A 14429-nucleotide genomic window follows, 5' to 3' on the forward strand; every position below is an offset into this window, starting at 1 on the left:
AGAATGAAACATAGTTCAAATATCACCAGGTGAGCAGATGTAAAATAATAAAATGAAACAGTAAGTTATTCATGTAAAAAAAATTAAAAAAAAACAGTGAATACAAGGTGCTTTACAAGGAAAATAAAAAACAACAATATACATTCAAAATCAAACACAAAGTCAGAATTGTAAACCATAAACATTCAGATCGAGTCAGTTACTAGTTACCACTGGTAACTAGTGGTAACCGGGTACCTATATTCAAATATTGTACAGTTTGGTGTAACACAAGTATTTCTATTTTATACTTCTTCATACTTCTACTCCACTACATTTAACAGTGTATGCTATTGGATGCTATTCATGCTTCAGATCAAGATTTTACATGCAAAAATATATAAGCTTATAAAATACAATATATTGTTAAATATAAACAGGTGGTTCCCAACCATTTTGGCTTGTGACCTGTTATGATAAAGCAGTGTCTAGCTGTGGTCCTTTGTCACATTTCTGATGTCTATGTCTTGTTAGCAGTTCTGCTAAAGAGACATCTCCTCTCTAAACATTTTTTGATTTCACAAGGCTTACTTTTCATAACTGTTTGAGGCCAAAAGAGCTAAAATCTCTTAGATACTCCAGTGCTGGTATGTTGGTTTAAAATACAGAACTATACACAGAGAAGTTTAAACTAGCTCCAGTTCAACCAACTATAAGAATAACATTTAAAATGATTTTTTTTAAAGAGGGTACTGACTTCAAAAAGCTGCTGTCACAGTGCTCACCTCTTACTAGACACTGTGCACATACAGGTAATATCCCGCAGCATTAAGTAACTTCCCCTGCCTGAGCTGATGTATAGATGACACAACAGCACTCTCTAGTGGCACATAGAACAGGTGAAGTTTCTTCATGTTTGTCTGCTCGGCTAATCTAATGTTGGCTTGTGCCTTTGTTCTGTTAAACCTTGGGCTAAAATTCACATTTTTAACTACATGCCTCTAAGTTAATGTTTGGAATATCAATAATTCAAACATAAGGATAAGAGGAGCTTTTCTGTGTTTCCCAAAAGTCAGTTTCAGTGTGAAATCAGTCATATCTGCACCTCACAAGTTTTGTTATGTTTTCTTTATTTCTCTTCTCTGTCTGCTTTGAGAAGTGACCTGGTTGCCTTTGCAGCTGTTCACAATGGTAACATCCCCTTACTCTTATTTATAGTTTCTAAAATCGCACTTTGGCCACTGTTGGGGACTGAGGGAGAAGGGACAAAGTTCACAGGGCGCATGTAAGGAGGAGGGGGTGAAGAGGAGGAAGGTTAAAAAAAAAGAAAATTGACCTTTGAAAGCAAAACAGCAGGTGGAGAGCTAAAACCAGACAGCTCAGGACACATCAGGGGAAATTCAACACAGAGGAAAATGAAAGTATACGTTTTGTGGAGCTGAAGAGGGACTGCAGCTATAATGAGGCCCAACGCTGGTTGTCTGGCTGACATTTAAGTGTGGTAGTGCACACGAGGGCAGTGTTTGTTTGCGAGGCAGTAGCGAGGTAAGGCATCAGACTAATGGAGGGAGAGGAGACGGCCAGGGCAGCCAAGGCGAGGCCGAGCCGTCTGACTGCCCTTCAGGAGCAGCTGATCTGGGCCCTGCTGGGATCTGGACTGTCCCGGGAAGTACTCGTCCAAGCCCTGGGGGAACTGGAACAAGACAGGGTGACCGCTGGCGTCGAGAAGGGAGAGAGGGGGGATGGAGAGAGCTCCGAGGAAGGAGAAATGGATTTCCCACCGCCTATATTCCGAGAGCTGGAGAAGCTCACCCCAGAGGAGGCAGCCAAACTGAGGGCTGAAGTTGACCGGCTGCTGCAGTAAGTAGATCCCAGCACTTCTCTGGAGGCTCCATGGCAACAGCAAAAATTACCTAAATCTCTCACTAACTGCTGTTCTCACACAGTGATTTGTCTCCCAACAGAACCTGATCAGGTAAAATTTGAAAATGCCCTCACCACTTCATCAGCATGTTTCTGACACCTTCCTCCTCTCTTTTACCCCCTCCACCATCAAATCGAAGCACCTGAGAGTTGAAACAACAGTTTACCTCTAAAACCCTCTTTTACTCCTCTTAAGCTCGGTTCCCCTCTCTTTACCAATTCCTCCCTCCTTATCCTGCTTCTCTGCCTGTGCCTCTCTCTCTCTGCAATCTGGCTTCTGAGGCGAATTTAAAGAGGGTTCCTCCTTTGCTGGTTACTAATTACCCACCTCCATCATTATTCTGTGGCCATTTCTTAATAAATAAGCTACATGCATAGGTGAAGATTAATGGAGTAGGGCAGGTCATGTGATGTTATGTTTACACAAGGCATGAGCGATATTTTTACATTCAGTTTTAAGACCTGATTTTTAATATTGGGAATACATGCTGTGTTTATTATTTATTGGGACAGAAAAATGTTTTAAAGTTATAAAATTCTCTTTAACAGGCTGTTCAAAAATATTTGATTACATTTTACTAATACAATACCTAAAGAATATTTGTGGGGTGAATTTGAATCTGTTTAATTTAGAGATTTTTGCCATTTTGTGTATTTTTACTGCTCCTGAGTTAGAAAGCGTTAAATTAGGCTTCATAAACCTTTTGCGTGTTTTTCCCCTCCAGTGGTCTGAGAGGACTGGACTTTGCCCCTGTGTGCTCTCCCTTATCTCTCTCTGTCAATAAGCCTCTCTCTACTTCCCTGTCAGTGCAGTGGCCATGCCTTATGTCTGATGTTGTAACAAACTGTGCCTGTTAAGCACTTTCTAAAAGGGGTATAACTGTTAGAAATACCCAAAAATATTGTAGAAAAGAAAAAGGGATGCACTTCAGTCAAATCAATAAAAAATACACACAAAGCTGGATTAGGCAAGTACACACAGAAACTGTGTCTGTCTCTAATAGGGAGGATCCCTGGCATGTTGCAAAAATGGTGAAAAGCTACATGCAACAGCACAACCTCCCTCAGAGAGAGGTGGTGGAGTCCACGGGACTCAACCAGTCCCACCTCTCTCAGCACCTCAACAAAGGCACACCCATGAAGAACCAGAAGAGAGCTGCTCTGTACAGCTGGTACGTCAAGAAGCAGTGCGAGATCAGCCAGCGTGAGTACTGAAGCAGCTGCAGAGCTGCAAAGTCCTTAGTTTCTGCTTTCACACACTGTTCATATTTCACACACACATACATAGACTTTCACACACTCATCAAATATCAGCTCTCCATGAGACTGAGAGAGAGAGAGTTCTTACAGGAAAAATACAAAAAAGAGAAACTTGCTTTGCTTCCAGAGTTTACCAATGCCAAACACGGGCTTGCAACAGTGGAGGAACAGGGAGAAGATACTAGGAAAGGACGGAGGAACAGGTTCAAGTGGGGTCCAGCATCCCTGCAGATCCTTTTCCATGCCTACGAACGACAGAAGAACCCCAGCAAGGAGGAGAGAGAGGGGTTGGTGGAGGAATGTAACAGGTGAGATATTGTGGTGGTTCCAAGACAAAACTATTTTTTACAGCTTTGCCATAAACTGAAAAAGCCCCCTGAAACTTGGTATCTAATCGCACATGTTTCTCTATAGCAATATATATTCATGACTAAATTTGCAACAATAAAGATTAAAGTTGGGGAAATAAGAGTTTACAGTTAAAAACTGCTCCATCATGCATGGTTTGGTCTCATTTAACTGACAGTGCTGACAATATAAGAAGAGCTCAGATTGAAACACAGACACAGACATATCTTGTGTGAAATAACCAGAAGAGTTTTAACTTTATAAAAGAAAATTTATTAAACAAACTTACGCATTCATGGTTTGTGCCTTAACTGTTACAAAACTATTGACACTCCAATCAACTTCAGCTATACTTTGTGTTAAGCACTAATTATCAAATGCTAGCATGCTAACAGGCTAGACTAAGGTGGTGAACCCAGTTAACTTTACACGCTAAAGCATGTTAGCATGCTGGTGTTAGGATGTACCTTAAAGCACTGCTATGCCCAGGTGAGGTCCCACAAAACTACTAGCATGGCAGTAGACTTTTAGTTCTGTGTCTTCTATCATAATTATCATTTAACTAGACTGCTGAGCCATTTAAGTATGTGGAGACTGACTAGAGTGATAATTCTTGCAATGTACCTCAGTGACAGTATAGACTTTTCGGATGTAAAGCCATGTATCAGTATGCTCTTCCTCTCTCAGGGCAGAGTGTCTGCAGAGGGGAGTGTCCCCCTCTCAGCTTGCTGGACTGGGCTCCAACCTGGTTACTGAAGTTCGGGTGTACAACTGGTTCGCCAACCGCCGCAAAGAGGAGGCCTTCCGTCACAAACTGGCCCATGATACACCTTACACCAACCAATCTGCCTCATCTTCTCACCTCAACCTTCAACCAAGTCCTGAACATGGTAATGCCCTAACCACACTGAGGCGAGCATGAAAGAGTTAAAAGGAGAAAGTGAAATTTTAGAGTGAAATCAAAGCTGCCCTCTAAAGAATGAGTGTTCTGTTAATAAAACATGATTGCAAGATCTCTAGATGTTGACTAGTGATGCTTTCCAGGTGTGAAACACAGCCAGCAAATCCTGTGTGACACTGTGAGCTCAGCCAGAGGCAGTGGAGGAGAGAGAGTGGGACGTCTTGTGGTTAGCCCTGTCCAGCTTGAGCCCAGCCACACACTCCTCGAGACCCATAACCCAAAGCCGGTGAGAGCATGTCACGGTTCCTTGCTAGTTTATAGGGTAGATTGCCTGCATGCCATGCTGCCATGATGATCATGTTGTCCTCTGGTCTCAGGTGTCCAGTGGTGGCCCACTGCCCCCAGTAAGCACTCTGACCTCCCTACACAGTCTGTCTGCCTCCCCTGCATCCTCACAGGGCCTCATCATGGCCTCACTGCCCAGCGTCATGGGTCTGGGAGAGTCATCGCTTCTCATTGGTAACGTCTGCTCGCTAGTTTCCTACTTTGTAAGAATAAAAAGAACGATCAGAGAACAATGTTTTTGCCTGTTTATTCTCAGGTTTAGCCTCCACGCAGCCTCAGACTGTACCTGTCATAAACAACGTCGGAGGCGGTTTCACAACTCTCCAGCCAATCTCATTCCAGCAGCAGCTTCACGCCTCTCCACAGCAGCCAATATCACAGCAGCTTCAGAGTCACATGGGTGCCAGTCCGTTCATGGCAACCATGGCACAGCTGCCATGTCACAGTGAGGATACAGTAACAAAATGAAATGAGTTTAACATGTCATTTTGAGCCAGAATTCACTCATCTAATCCTCATTTCAGTGTACAACAAGTCAGATTCGCCCCAGTACCATTCGTCCAGTCTGTTGTCACAAGCCATGGTCATCACTGACAGCAGCAGCCTGGGGACTCTGACCAGCCTCACTGCTGTCAGACAGGTAACCAGGCCTGATGGGCTGGTCTGTTATGGATGTAAGAAAAAAATCACACCAATATTTGGTATTATTTTATTTAGTGTTTGATTTTTTCTTTGTTTAGATTCTAACAGCAGATTCTGAGGAACAGGCGGACCCACCTTTACAGGAAGAGTCTCTGCACCTGCAGCCACAAACACCTGTGCCAGGTACACAGCTGTTGATCTTCTCAGCAAGAAAGCAAAAAAAGTCTTTCCCAAAATGTTCTGTTATACTTTTAAAGCATGCTTATATAATCAATATTTAGTACCCATCTCTGTGCTGGAAAGAAACATTCAAACCTAATTCTGCAGAAGGCTTTATCGTAAAAAATAAACAGCCTTTCTTATTTTTTGTCAACAGCATCCTCTGAGAGTTTGGAGCTATATCCTGCCTCTCAGTCAACAGACAGCCATCAGTCTCACCTCCTCTCACCTTCACCAACAGACATCAGTTCCTACATTCCTACACAAATGGTCTCTACTGCACAGTAGAAGTGCTTTGTCTCCTCACTATCAGCTAGACTTTGTCTGACTGGGGTTTTGTGGTGTACAGCTTCCTCTGCTGCAGGTTTCCAGAGACACCTGGGGTCAGGAACCACAGAGACGACTCAGCTTTGATGTCTCAAAGACTCTCTGACTCAAACATAATTATAATATGAACAAGGATTCACATTAGAGAAGATTTGATACAAGAGAATCAACTGAAAATCAACACCAACATGTATTTTTTTATTCAAAGGTTTTGTAATATTCAGAAATTGTAAATGCTGTTGAAACTTTTAAACTGCATGTTACCTACGTTATTTTTTAACTCACTGCCTTGAAATGCTTATTTCACATCTTAAAGAGTCTCTTACATGACATAGTAAAGGCTATTTCAGGAATATGGCAAGGGTATTGAAAGATTTTTAATAAAAAATGGCTTCCAAAAACATCCTCTGAATAATTTGAATATCTCACCATCCAATCATGTCAAGCCTGTGACAGAACATGGCAGAATGAAACATGGACAATCCTATAACAGTAAAAGGAAAAAGATTTTCAGTTCAAAGCTTCCTCCCCTGTGTTTCCTTCCCGCTTCTTTTTCTTTTTCTGTTTTACCTTGACTTGTGTGTGTTCCTGTTCTGAGTTCCCAGTCTCGCTGTTGTTTTGAGCGATAAGATGAGAACTTACACAGTCCACCTGGGCACTCTCCTCTTGATTCTGTTTCCTCTTTTTCTTTTTCTTAACAACATGGCTCTCTTCTCCCTCTGCCATTTTTTTCTTTTTCTTTTTCTTTATTTTTTCCGAGCAAGGAGGTTCTGTCGATGGAGGTGAGAGTGTAGATGGCGGCGTCGAAGAGGGTAAGAGATCTTTGACTGACACCGCTGCCTCTTTCAGCCTAGCTTCCATCTCACTGTCACTGTCACTATAAAAGTTAGAGAAATGTATATGTTACATTCACATGTATACAGAAAAAAAAACAAGGCAATATTTTAAAAAACAGGAATAAGAACCTTGAGCTAGGAACTGGCCGACGCCTCACAGGGGTTGGAGGCTCCTCAGCTGTCTGTCCTGGGACTGATGTAGAAAACAGACGAAATCCTAAAAGAAGAAGAAGGGGAAAAAGAGTCATAGTAAATGAGAAAACACCATAATTCCCATAAATGCAGAAAAGATCAAAAGAAAGAAAATGTTACCTTCATCATCACCATCATCGCATTGTGCTGACTCCACACAGGATGAAGTTTCAGTCTGCATCTCTGCAATGCAACTTAAAGTAACATACTTAGCATGAATGATGTGTACAAATGTGTGCCTCTTTGAAAAAAAAAAGAAAAAAAAGAAATGCTTAACTTCTCTGCTAAAAATCAAACAAGATACCTGTCAAGAAAATGCCCCAGCTTCTTGGCAACATGCGTTCGAAACCCTTTGCTGACCTGGAGCTCATTGCCATCGTGTTCATGGTCAGCAACAACAACACTGTTGACACAGCAAGACAATATTGACAATACTGAATTGGTCATTTTTATTCATTCATTTCACCATTCATTTTCATTGTGGATACTTCAAGCTGCAGATGAGAAATGTTTATATTCCTAATACAGTTGTGATAGAGATACAGACAATAAGGTTTATGGCACTTCTTGATGTACCTTTAGCTGAAAAGCTAAAAGGCTACTAATACTGTGTGGGATACAGAAATTACATTACACTACTGCTTTCTACACCATGGCTGTGCAAGTATTGGTTATTCTGAGAAAAAGACGTACCGTTTTGACTGCTTCACATTGCTGTCCCCGTCTAAAAATACACAAAAAATAGCAAGAGTCATCAACAGAGACAAAATGTATTTCATGAAGTTCTCTTCCACTGTTTTGACAGACTAGCATGTTCAGTGCTAAGCTACAACTTAGATTCCCTACGTGGTCTGAGTGAGTGGTTTCAAAGTCACTAGGAAAATGTATAATTATGACACTCATGCAACTTAAGCTAAAGTTTTATTGCAATTAACGCCTCTGCACATGAATTAGAAACATTATGGATGGTCGTATTTCTACATGAGTTTATCTGCTGAGCTTTACTGCTGACTTCGTCTTTCACCACAAACAAAACAAGGAAACTTTCACCTTTCTTTTTCTCAGGTCGTGTCTCCCAAACTGCCTCCTGACATCGTTTCAGTGTTTCATCGTCACTGCTGCTGGAGTCGTCAGAAACACCAACCATCTTTTTGACGGAGGCCGCCATGATGAAAACATGTGCAGGCTGGTGCTGTCTGTTTTGAGCTGAGGGTTATGGGTAATGTAGTGTATTCGGGAACCGTGGAGACAGAAACAGGCTTCTTACTCAGATACGTGTTTTTAATTCATCGTTGACGTCATACAACGTGGGAAAACAAACAAGAACAAGCTCAAATCAGAGTAACAATAAAATAAGTCTAGGTAGATTTGTTAAAATCCTCACTGTAATTACAGAGGAAGTCAAAGGTCTTGAAAAACAAGAGCTTGTGCAAAAATGACATAATTCCATGACAAGTGAAAACAATCTAAAAGATTTTGCTTTCCCATTTTACATTTCCAACACAGAGCAATGTAGATCAGAATTAAACTGAAATCAAATCAACAATCATGGTGTCAGATTAATGTTGTACTAACAAAAATAACAGAAATGGAATGATGTTTCATTTTTTCCAAAATCATGTGGGTTTAAAAATATCAGCTGCAGAACTTGCTACATTTTCATAAGGTACCAATATAGCTGACTTGTGTAGTTATGCATACATATTACCATTTATAGTGTCCTAGACAGGCCACATTATCAGATTGCCTGCTTTGTTTACCATTAAATTATCATGCTATTTGTGATGCCATCTGGAAGATCAAAAAGCCAAAGTAATTCCCTGATAATTTACTTGTAAAGAGCACTAGGTTTTCAATGTGAATGTATTCTGCCATCAGCAATCTTTATTAATAAATCTGACATGATGTATGAATGTATAATTTTTTAAAGCAGCCAATATGAAAAGAGTAATCCATGCAATAAATTATAGATTGGATCCATAACTTTTTTGGGGTCAGTCATGTAGTCTTTTTGTGCAGATATACAAAGTGTACAAAGGCATTTAGATCATCAGATTTTAAAATAAAATACTATACTGTACGGGAAAAAATACAGTGTTCCCAGCTACTAGTGCCGTCAACCAGAAGTCCAAGTGACATACACCCAGAGTCTGACAAAGCCATTGAAGTTAGGTACTATATGAGCTGTCAACAGGATGAGTATATGAAATGTCTTCACACAAGCTGTAACATCTCCTGTTTCACACATGGCAGTACTGTGAGATGCTGTAAAATATTACATTTATCAGTGTGTGTGATGCAAGGAGACAAATTCTCTTCCCCTTACCCAACTGGGTCAGAGAGAGGCATTGTCCTGCAGAGTTTGCCTTACAGCTGGATGAAACACGAGGTTCTAGGACATTAAAAAAAACCCACACACAATGAACACCTAGACGCAAGGCACATGGAATAGATATTACAATGTACAGTAAAAGGAAGCTCATTCATGTACGGAAAAAGATTTTTAGGTTGCTCCGGTGGTTTCGCACAATTTTAACTGACTTTAACTGCCAGTTACATATGTCTCTGTTACAGCAATTCTGACCACTTATGAGGCTTCAGGAACCTGCTGATTTCCATTCATTTGTGTTGAATATGAAAATCAGTGAAATGGAACTAGCCAATCACAGTCCATATGTAGACTGGAAATGACATCACAGGCAGGTACTATTTTCAAACTCTTCGTTGCTGGTGTGTTTGCTGAATTATCAAAGCCTGCTGCAGAACAGCGGCTTTTACCCCAAGTTACCACATTTTAAGAACACCTTTCAGTATATGTGAAACAATTTAACAGTATCACTGCCTCCTGAATGACTACGGAGTCAACACCTCTCTGACAGTGTTAACAAGAAATGGCCATTAGAAACTTAACTAAGGTGGGATTTATTGCAGGGCTTTTATGCAGTGGATGGTACAGGTGACCTAATAGACTGGAAACTTTTGTACAATAAAAATATTATATAATTTGCAACAAATTGTGCAAAACCACTGGTATAGTCCCTTAAACTGGGTTTCCAGGTATAGAAAAAGAGACAGGTCAACTTCTGTATCTACCCTAGTGCCGCATTAAAAATAAATCAACTACCAGGCTACATCTCTCTGTCTTGTCATGTTGTGTGCTACTGTGGTATTTCACTGGCAGACTGAGAACCTGAGTGCAGAGCAGCAGAACACTCAGCGACTAGTTTAATAGGTATACAACACCAGTGGCCAAGCTCCTAAAGAGTGATTCACAGTGCTGTTGTGCCAAATAAAACAGGGAAACAAACCTCAACGGATTAAATTACCATGTGATTACACATCAGAGTGGGTAAAAGAGGCAGACCTAAAACTTTTAGACATGCATGGCATTTAGAGCAAGATGTGTCCAGTCCAGTAACTTAGATTCTGCTACTATCTTGTCCTGTTCATGTATCCTGGAGTTTGACAGAACACTAGATTCCACTAGATTCCCAGTTAACAGCCAATGATGTAAAAGTTTTTGTCAAAAAATGTTAAAATTTCTCACAGGATGAGGATGACACCATAAATCATGAAAAGAGTGCATGCTGTTGTTGAATTAAAAGATGTTCTACTAAAGATGATACTACAGAGGAGACCAACCATGAACCATATAAAATGGACACAGAGCTTAAATATCTGACACAAACTGTCCCAATGACTCAAAACTGACAGTAAATATTTAAGGAAGAATGAAACTCAAACAACGTCGTCTAGTGCTACATGATCATCTATATACTAACAATACTGTAAAATGTCAAGTTAATGCTTGCTTTTCCATACAGGAAACACAACTGTCACTTGCAAAGGTAGTTCAAATAAACTTCAACTGATAACATCTATATATTTAAGTAAATGAAAAAATGACTGACACAGTCTATAGGCTTTGCCATGAGAGGTCTGTGTCTCAAAGTGTCCCTTTCCAGCAGAGACGGCAAGAAACATAAGGCAAAAGTGTTCAAGCAGTAACATGATACTTGTATGACAAACCGAAAGACAAAAAGGCTTCAGTCAGATTTAACAGAGAAATATTTAACAGAACATTCCTCAGAATCCCAGAAACTGAGCTCTGTGAGGTACTGATGAATGGATCCATGATTTCGTAACAAGGCAGATGTGGTCTGTTGATTCTTAAGTATGCTGTCACTTCTGTAGGAATGTCCACAAAGGAGAGAATACTTCAGTGTCCACTGAAGAGAAGCTTTTGGATGGTAGTAATCCAAGAAATCAATCCCCTGGGAGGTATTAGACATTTTTCCCTTCAGGTATTACAGACCACCATTGTAGGCATAGTCTGCCTTGTTGTGCATGATGAGTTTGTTGTCCACAAAGTAGAAACTGTCTGATCTGGTCTCATAAGGATGCTCCACCATTTGGCGAACTAAAAGGGACAGACAAACAAATATTATTATTGCTTGAAATACAGACCCAACAGCATTAACATTAGTGGCTGACCAAAACAGACTACAACTCACTGAGGTCGTCTGGAAGCTGGGGAAACTCATAAATGTGTTCACATGTGTTGCGGCTGTTTGGAATGCAAAAACCAAAGTCAAAGTCAAAGTTCTTGAGAAGGCGCCCCTGGAAGTAATGCCTCTCAATCATTCGAAAGCTGTTAATTGGCCGATCACCCACTGTGAACTCCACACTGTCGTTAGGAAACAGAAACAAGAAAGGCAAAATTTACAACTGACTGTAAAGAAACTGCCAAGACAAAAGGCTGACTATTATGCTCTCAGCTGTTTTCATTCAGAGTGTTATGGTCTTTTTACTTACGTTGCACCAACAGTGCGCAGTTTTAGGAAGGCTGGTGTAAACTGGTATCTGACAAAACGGCCTGCACTGGTGTCTACATCTCCACCCTCGTCTTCACTCTCCATAGGACCTAATACAGAAAATATGTTCAGTTAACTGGTATCAGAGGTAAAAAATACAGTGACAGCTACATACTTAATTATATCTTTTGAAAGGTACAAATAATGTTATCTGTTACATGTTACTGCTCTACAAAAAATTCTCTCTCAATGTTGTTCACCAAATACTGAAAACATTTGACTGTATTGATATAGTATGATTAGAAAGAGCAATGTCAAATTAGTCCGATTTTGAGGAAACACTGAGGTTTCTTAATTTTTTTTTTTTGAAAATCCGAATATGTTACATGACCAGTAAAAAGGAAGTAATAAAAATAAAATGACAGATTGCCTAAGCATTCCTTCCACTTGTGGGAGTTTCTGTTCTCTTATATAAACATTTCTACTGTTCACATGCTTGGTGATAAAGTGCTACGTTTACTGTACAACACCTGAGGGCCATGATGGAATAGCATTACTGTGTGTTTATACACAGTATATATGTATAAATATGCCTCTCCATATAAGTCAACCTACAAAAGGTCAGCTTTATAATGAGAACACAGATAAACAACAGTTACTAAGCAGCCAGACTGGAGGAAAAAAGTGTGAGCTGACAGTTATTAAGTTTATGGAACTTTGGCTGTTTAAGAAAACATGGTATGTCACATTACATAAATCTCCCTGAGAAAACTTTGTGACCTTAATGAACAGTTGCATCTATAAGTGGAAAAATAAAGTGTAAGAAAAAAGTTTAGCCAAGTGGCAAAAGTTAATTCATCACTTACCACTGTTAGGAGGCTTGGCAATCTCAAACAGAACTGTCCCTGTCTCCAGATCTCTGATTTTGAACCGTGTGAAGTCAATGTTGTAGATGTTGTCTTCAGGTTTGCAAAGATAGTCTGAAACGTGAAATAAAGTGTGTGTATGTTAAGAAAAACAGAAAATTTGAAAATGAGCCATGCAACCACCCATTAGACAATCCAATTCCACTGAAAATTATTATTCTACATTTTATTAGATTTACTAGTGTACATGTATGATTTTTTTTCAGGCAACTCACAAAATACTCTGGAGCACAGAGACTCACCCTGACTTAGAGAACAGAGTTGGTGCTTGATGAGCAACTAGGGTTTCAGTATCTGTTTTCTGGCTCCTGTGAATTTCAGTAGTGGTGAGTAATGCTATAGCACAGGCTCCCAGCTTTCAACAATGTGTTGTGAGAGAGAAGGGAAGTAAAGACATTGTTGTCTGGCCCATGAAAAAACCAAAAACAATGGGAAGCATTAGGCATTAGCTGCAACTGTGGGAGACAGGGTGTCTGATGACAGACCCTGGGGTTTGAGTCAGAGGGGCTCTGAGAGTTAACTATGTGTAATTCAAAAGGAGTAAGTAATCGTGACAAATCCACAGAGAATTATCACCTGCTTCTGCAGCCTGCCTCACTTCTTTGGAGCAATCTAGCATCTTTTGGCTCACCGTTTTGGATTTCCAGCCCAAAACTCTATCAACTCTGATTCAACGTGCAGAAAGGAGCTGTTTTAATGAATAAGCTCTACCAGTAACAAATGGTAAACAGAAGTTTGTGATTAGCTGGTGATCATAGTGAAGCCAAATATTTCCTTCACAAATGGCTGGAGACCAAGACAGGTCTAAACATTTTGTGATTCTATCTACATTAGTTGGATTGAAAGGAAAATACCCACGAATGAATCTGTGTCTTTATGATTTTTATAAGATCAGAATATGTCTGTATTGTGTTATCAGTTACTAGGCTTCCCTCAAGTAGCTAAAAAAACACATAAATACAGCTTCAAGAACAGGAGACTCTGAACAGTGTTCCCCCTGGGTGGCCCAAATTCCTAGCTGCGCCCCTGGGAACATCCTATTCTTTAGTTGAAGCCAAAGAGTGAGAATGCCCGACCCCAAACGAAGATGTACTTCATTGTGTACTGAACGAATACAGCATTAGTTAGCAGATCAATTACAACAAGAGGACTTAGTGGTCAAACTGGTCTGAAAACTGGGCGCTTAGCCACAATTAGCACTGGATAAACGAATGATGCCCGTTGAGTGATGTGATTTTACCGGATTAATTTAACACCAAATTAAAGTTCATGTAACTTACCCTCCGTGACAACCCGGAGACCCAAGACATGGTCCGGGGAAATATCCCTTCCCAGAGCCCGGAGTTCATCCTCTGTAACCACAGGCCACTTATCCGTTTGACTGCGCCTCGATTTCAGTTTCTTCAGCATTCCTCCACCAGTCTTTCGATCCCTGTGGGTCGTCTCCGAGCCGCTGTCTGCGCTAGCCTGTCCCTTGCTGACTGTCTGCGCCGGTTTGCTTCGAGAACCGTTCATTCCGGACACCGGGGAAATAGTGAAAAGAGTTGCTGTGCTTTTCAATTTGGGAGCGACTTGACAAACTGCGGGTGTAATTTCAAGATGGCGTAAAACGTTTACGGGAGACGGAAAAGTAAGCTTGTGATTGGCTGAGACCGATGGAGGTTGTCATAGTTACCGAAGGGGTATGAATGGTTTAAAGTCCAGGCCTTCCCGTTTC

The 14429-nt window shown here is 40.6% G+C and overlaps 3 protein-coding genes across 4 annotated transcripts; 1 reads left to right on the forward strand and 2 right to left on the reverse strand.

Annotated features, from left to right (window-relative positions):
• Positions 1-1315: 1315 nt before the first annotated feature.
• On the forward strand, positions 1316-6347 carry hnf1a (HNF1 homeobox a). Its single transcript, XM_018668755.2, has 10 exons — positions 1316-1839; positions 2907-3106; positions 3290-3470; positions 4198-4400; positions 4555-4697; positions 4789-4930; positions 5013-5201; positions 5281-5396; positions 5497-5581; positions 5775-6347. Exons 1-10 carry the CDS (start codon positions 1541-1543, stop codon positions 5903-5905), a joined length of 1689 nt encoding a protein of 562 aa, XP_018524271.1. The 5' UTR covers positions 1316-1540; the 3' UTR covers positions 5906-6347.
• Positions 6116-8183, reverse strand: lg13h12orf43 (linkage group 13 C12orf43 homolog). Of its 2 annotated transcripts, XM_018668761.2 has the most exons (7): positions 8023-8183; positions 7666-7696; positions 7277-7375; positions 7093-7166; positions 6910-6997; positions 6515-6821; positions 6116-6428 (listed from the first exon to the last, which is right to left on the reverse strand). In XM_018668761.2, exons 1-7 carry the CDS (start codon positions 8138-8140, stop codon positions 6381-6383), a joined length of 765 nt encoding a protein of 254 aa, XP_018524277.1. In that variant the 5' UTR covers positions 8141-8183; the 3' UTR covers positions 6116-6380. The 2 variants fall into 2 exon arrangements, with proteins under 2 accessions (XP_018524277.1, XP_018524276.1); XM_018668760.2 differs by having other exon boundaries at positions 6116-6821.
• A 2839-nt stretch (positions 8184-11022) lies between these two features.
• Positions 11023-14333, reverse strand: unc119.1 (unc-119 homolog 1). Its single transcript, XM_018668762.2, has 5 exons — positions 13993-14333; positions 12653-12766; positions 11788-11896; positions 11487-11659; positions 11023-11392 (listed from the first exon to the last, which is right to left on the reverse strand). The coding sequence occupies exons 1-5, from the start codon at positions 14225-14227 to the stop codon at positions 11280-11282; spliced, it is 744 nt and encodes a 247-aa protein (XP_018524278.1). The 5' UTR covers positions 14228-14333; the 3' UTR covers positions 11023-11279.
• Between the last annotated feature and the right edge of the window lie 96 nt (positions 14334-14429).

The sequence above is a fragment of the Lates calcarifer genome, linkage group LG13, assembly GCF_001640805.2.
Source record: "Lates calcarifer isolate ASB-BC8 linkage group LG13, TLL_Latcal_v3, whole genome shotgun sequence".
In the NCBI taxonomy this organism is placed as follows: Eukaryota; Metazoa; Chordata; class Actinopteri; family Centropomidae; genus Lates; species Lates calcarifer.

Bases quoted from the DNA above. Each gene is read 5' to 3' on its own strand.
- hnf1a (XM_018668755.2), top strand. From the start codon at position 1,541: ATGGAGGGAGAGGAGACGGCCAGGGCAGCCAAGGCGAGGCCGAGCCGT. The intron at 1,840-2,906 runs GTAAGTAGATCC...TGTCTCTAATAG, and splicing joins GAAGTTGACCGGCTGCTGCA to GGAGGATCCCTGGCATGTTG. The intron at 4,931-5,012 runs GTAACGTCTGCT...GTTTATTCTCAG, and splicing joins AGAGTCATCGCTTCTCATTG to GTTTAGCCTCCACGCAGCCT.
- lg13h12orf43 (XM_018668760.2), bottom strand. From the start codon at position 8,140: ATGGCGGCCTCCGTCAAAAAGATGGTTGGTGTTTCTGACGACTCCAGC. The intron at 7,697-8,022 runs GTGAAAGTTTCC...GTGTATTTTTAG, and splicing joins ACGACCTGAGAAAAAGAAAG to ACGGGGACAGCAATGTGAAG. The intron at 6,822-6,909 runs GTTCTTATTCCT...TAACTTTTATAG, and splicing joins CGGCCAGTTCCTAGCTCAAG to TGACAGTGACAGTGAGATGG.
- unc119.1 (XM_018668762.2), bottom strand. From the start codon at position 14,227: ATGAACGGTTCTCGAAGCAAACCGGCGCAGACAGTCAGCAAGGGACAG. The intron at 12,767-13,992 runs GTAAGTTACATG...TTCACGTTTCAG, and splicing joins TCTCCGGGTTGTCACGGAGG to ACTATCTTTGCAAACCTGAA. The intron at 11,393-11,486 runs GTGAGTTGTAGT...TGTCCCTTTTAG, and splicing joins CCAGCTTCCAGACGACCTCA to TTCGCCAAATGGTGGAGCAT.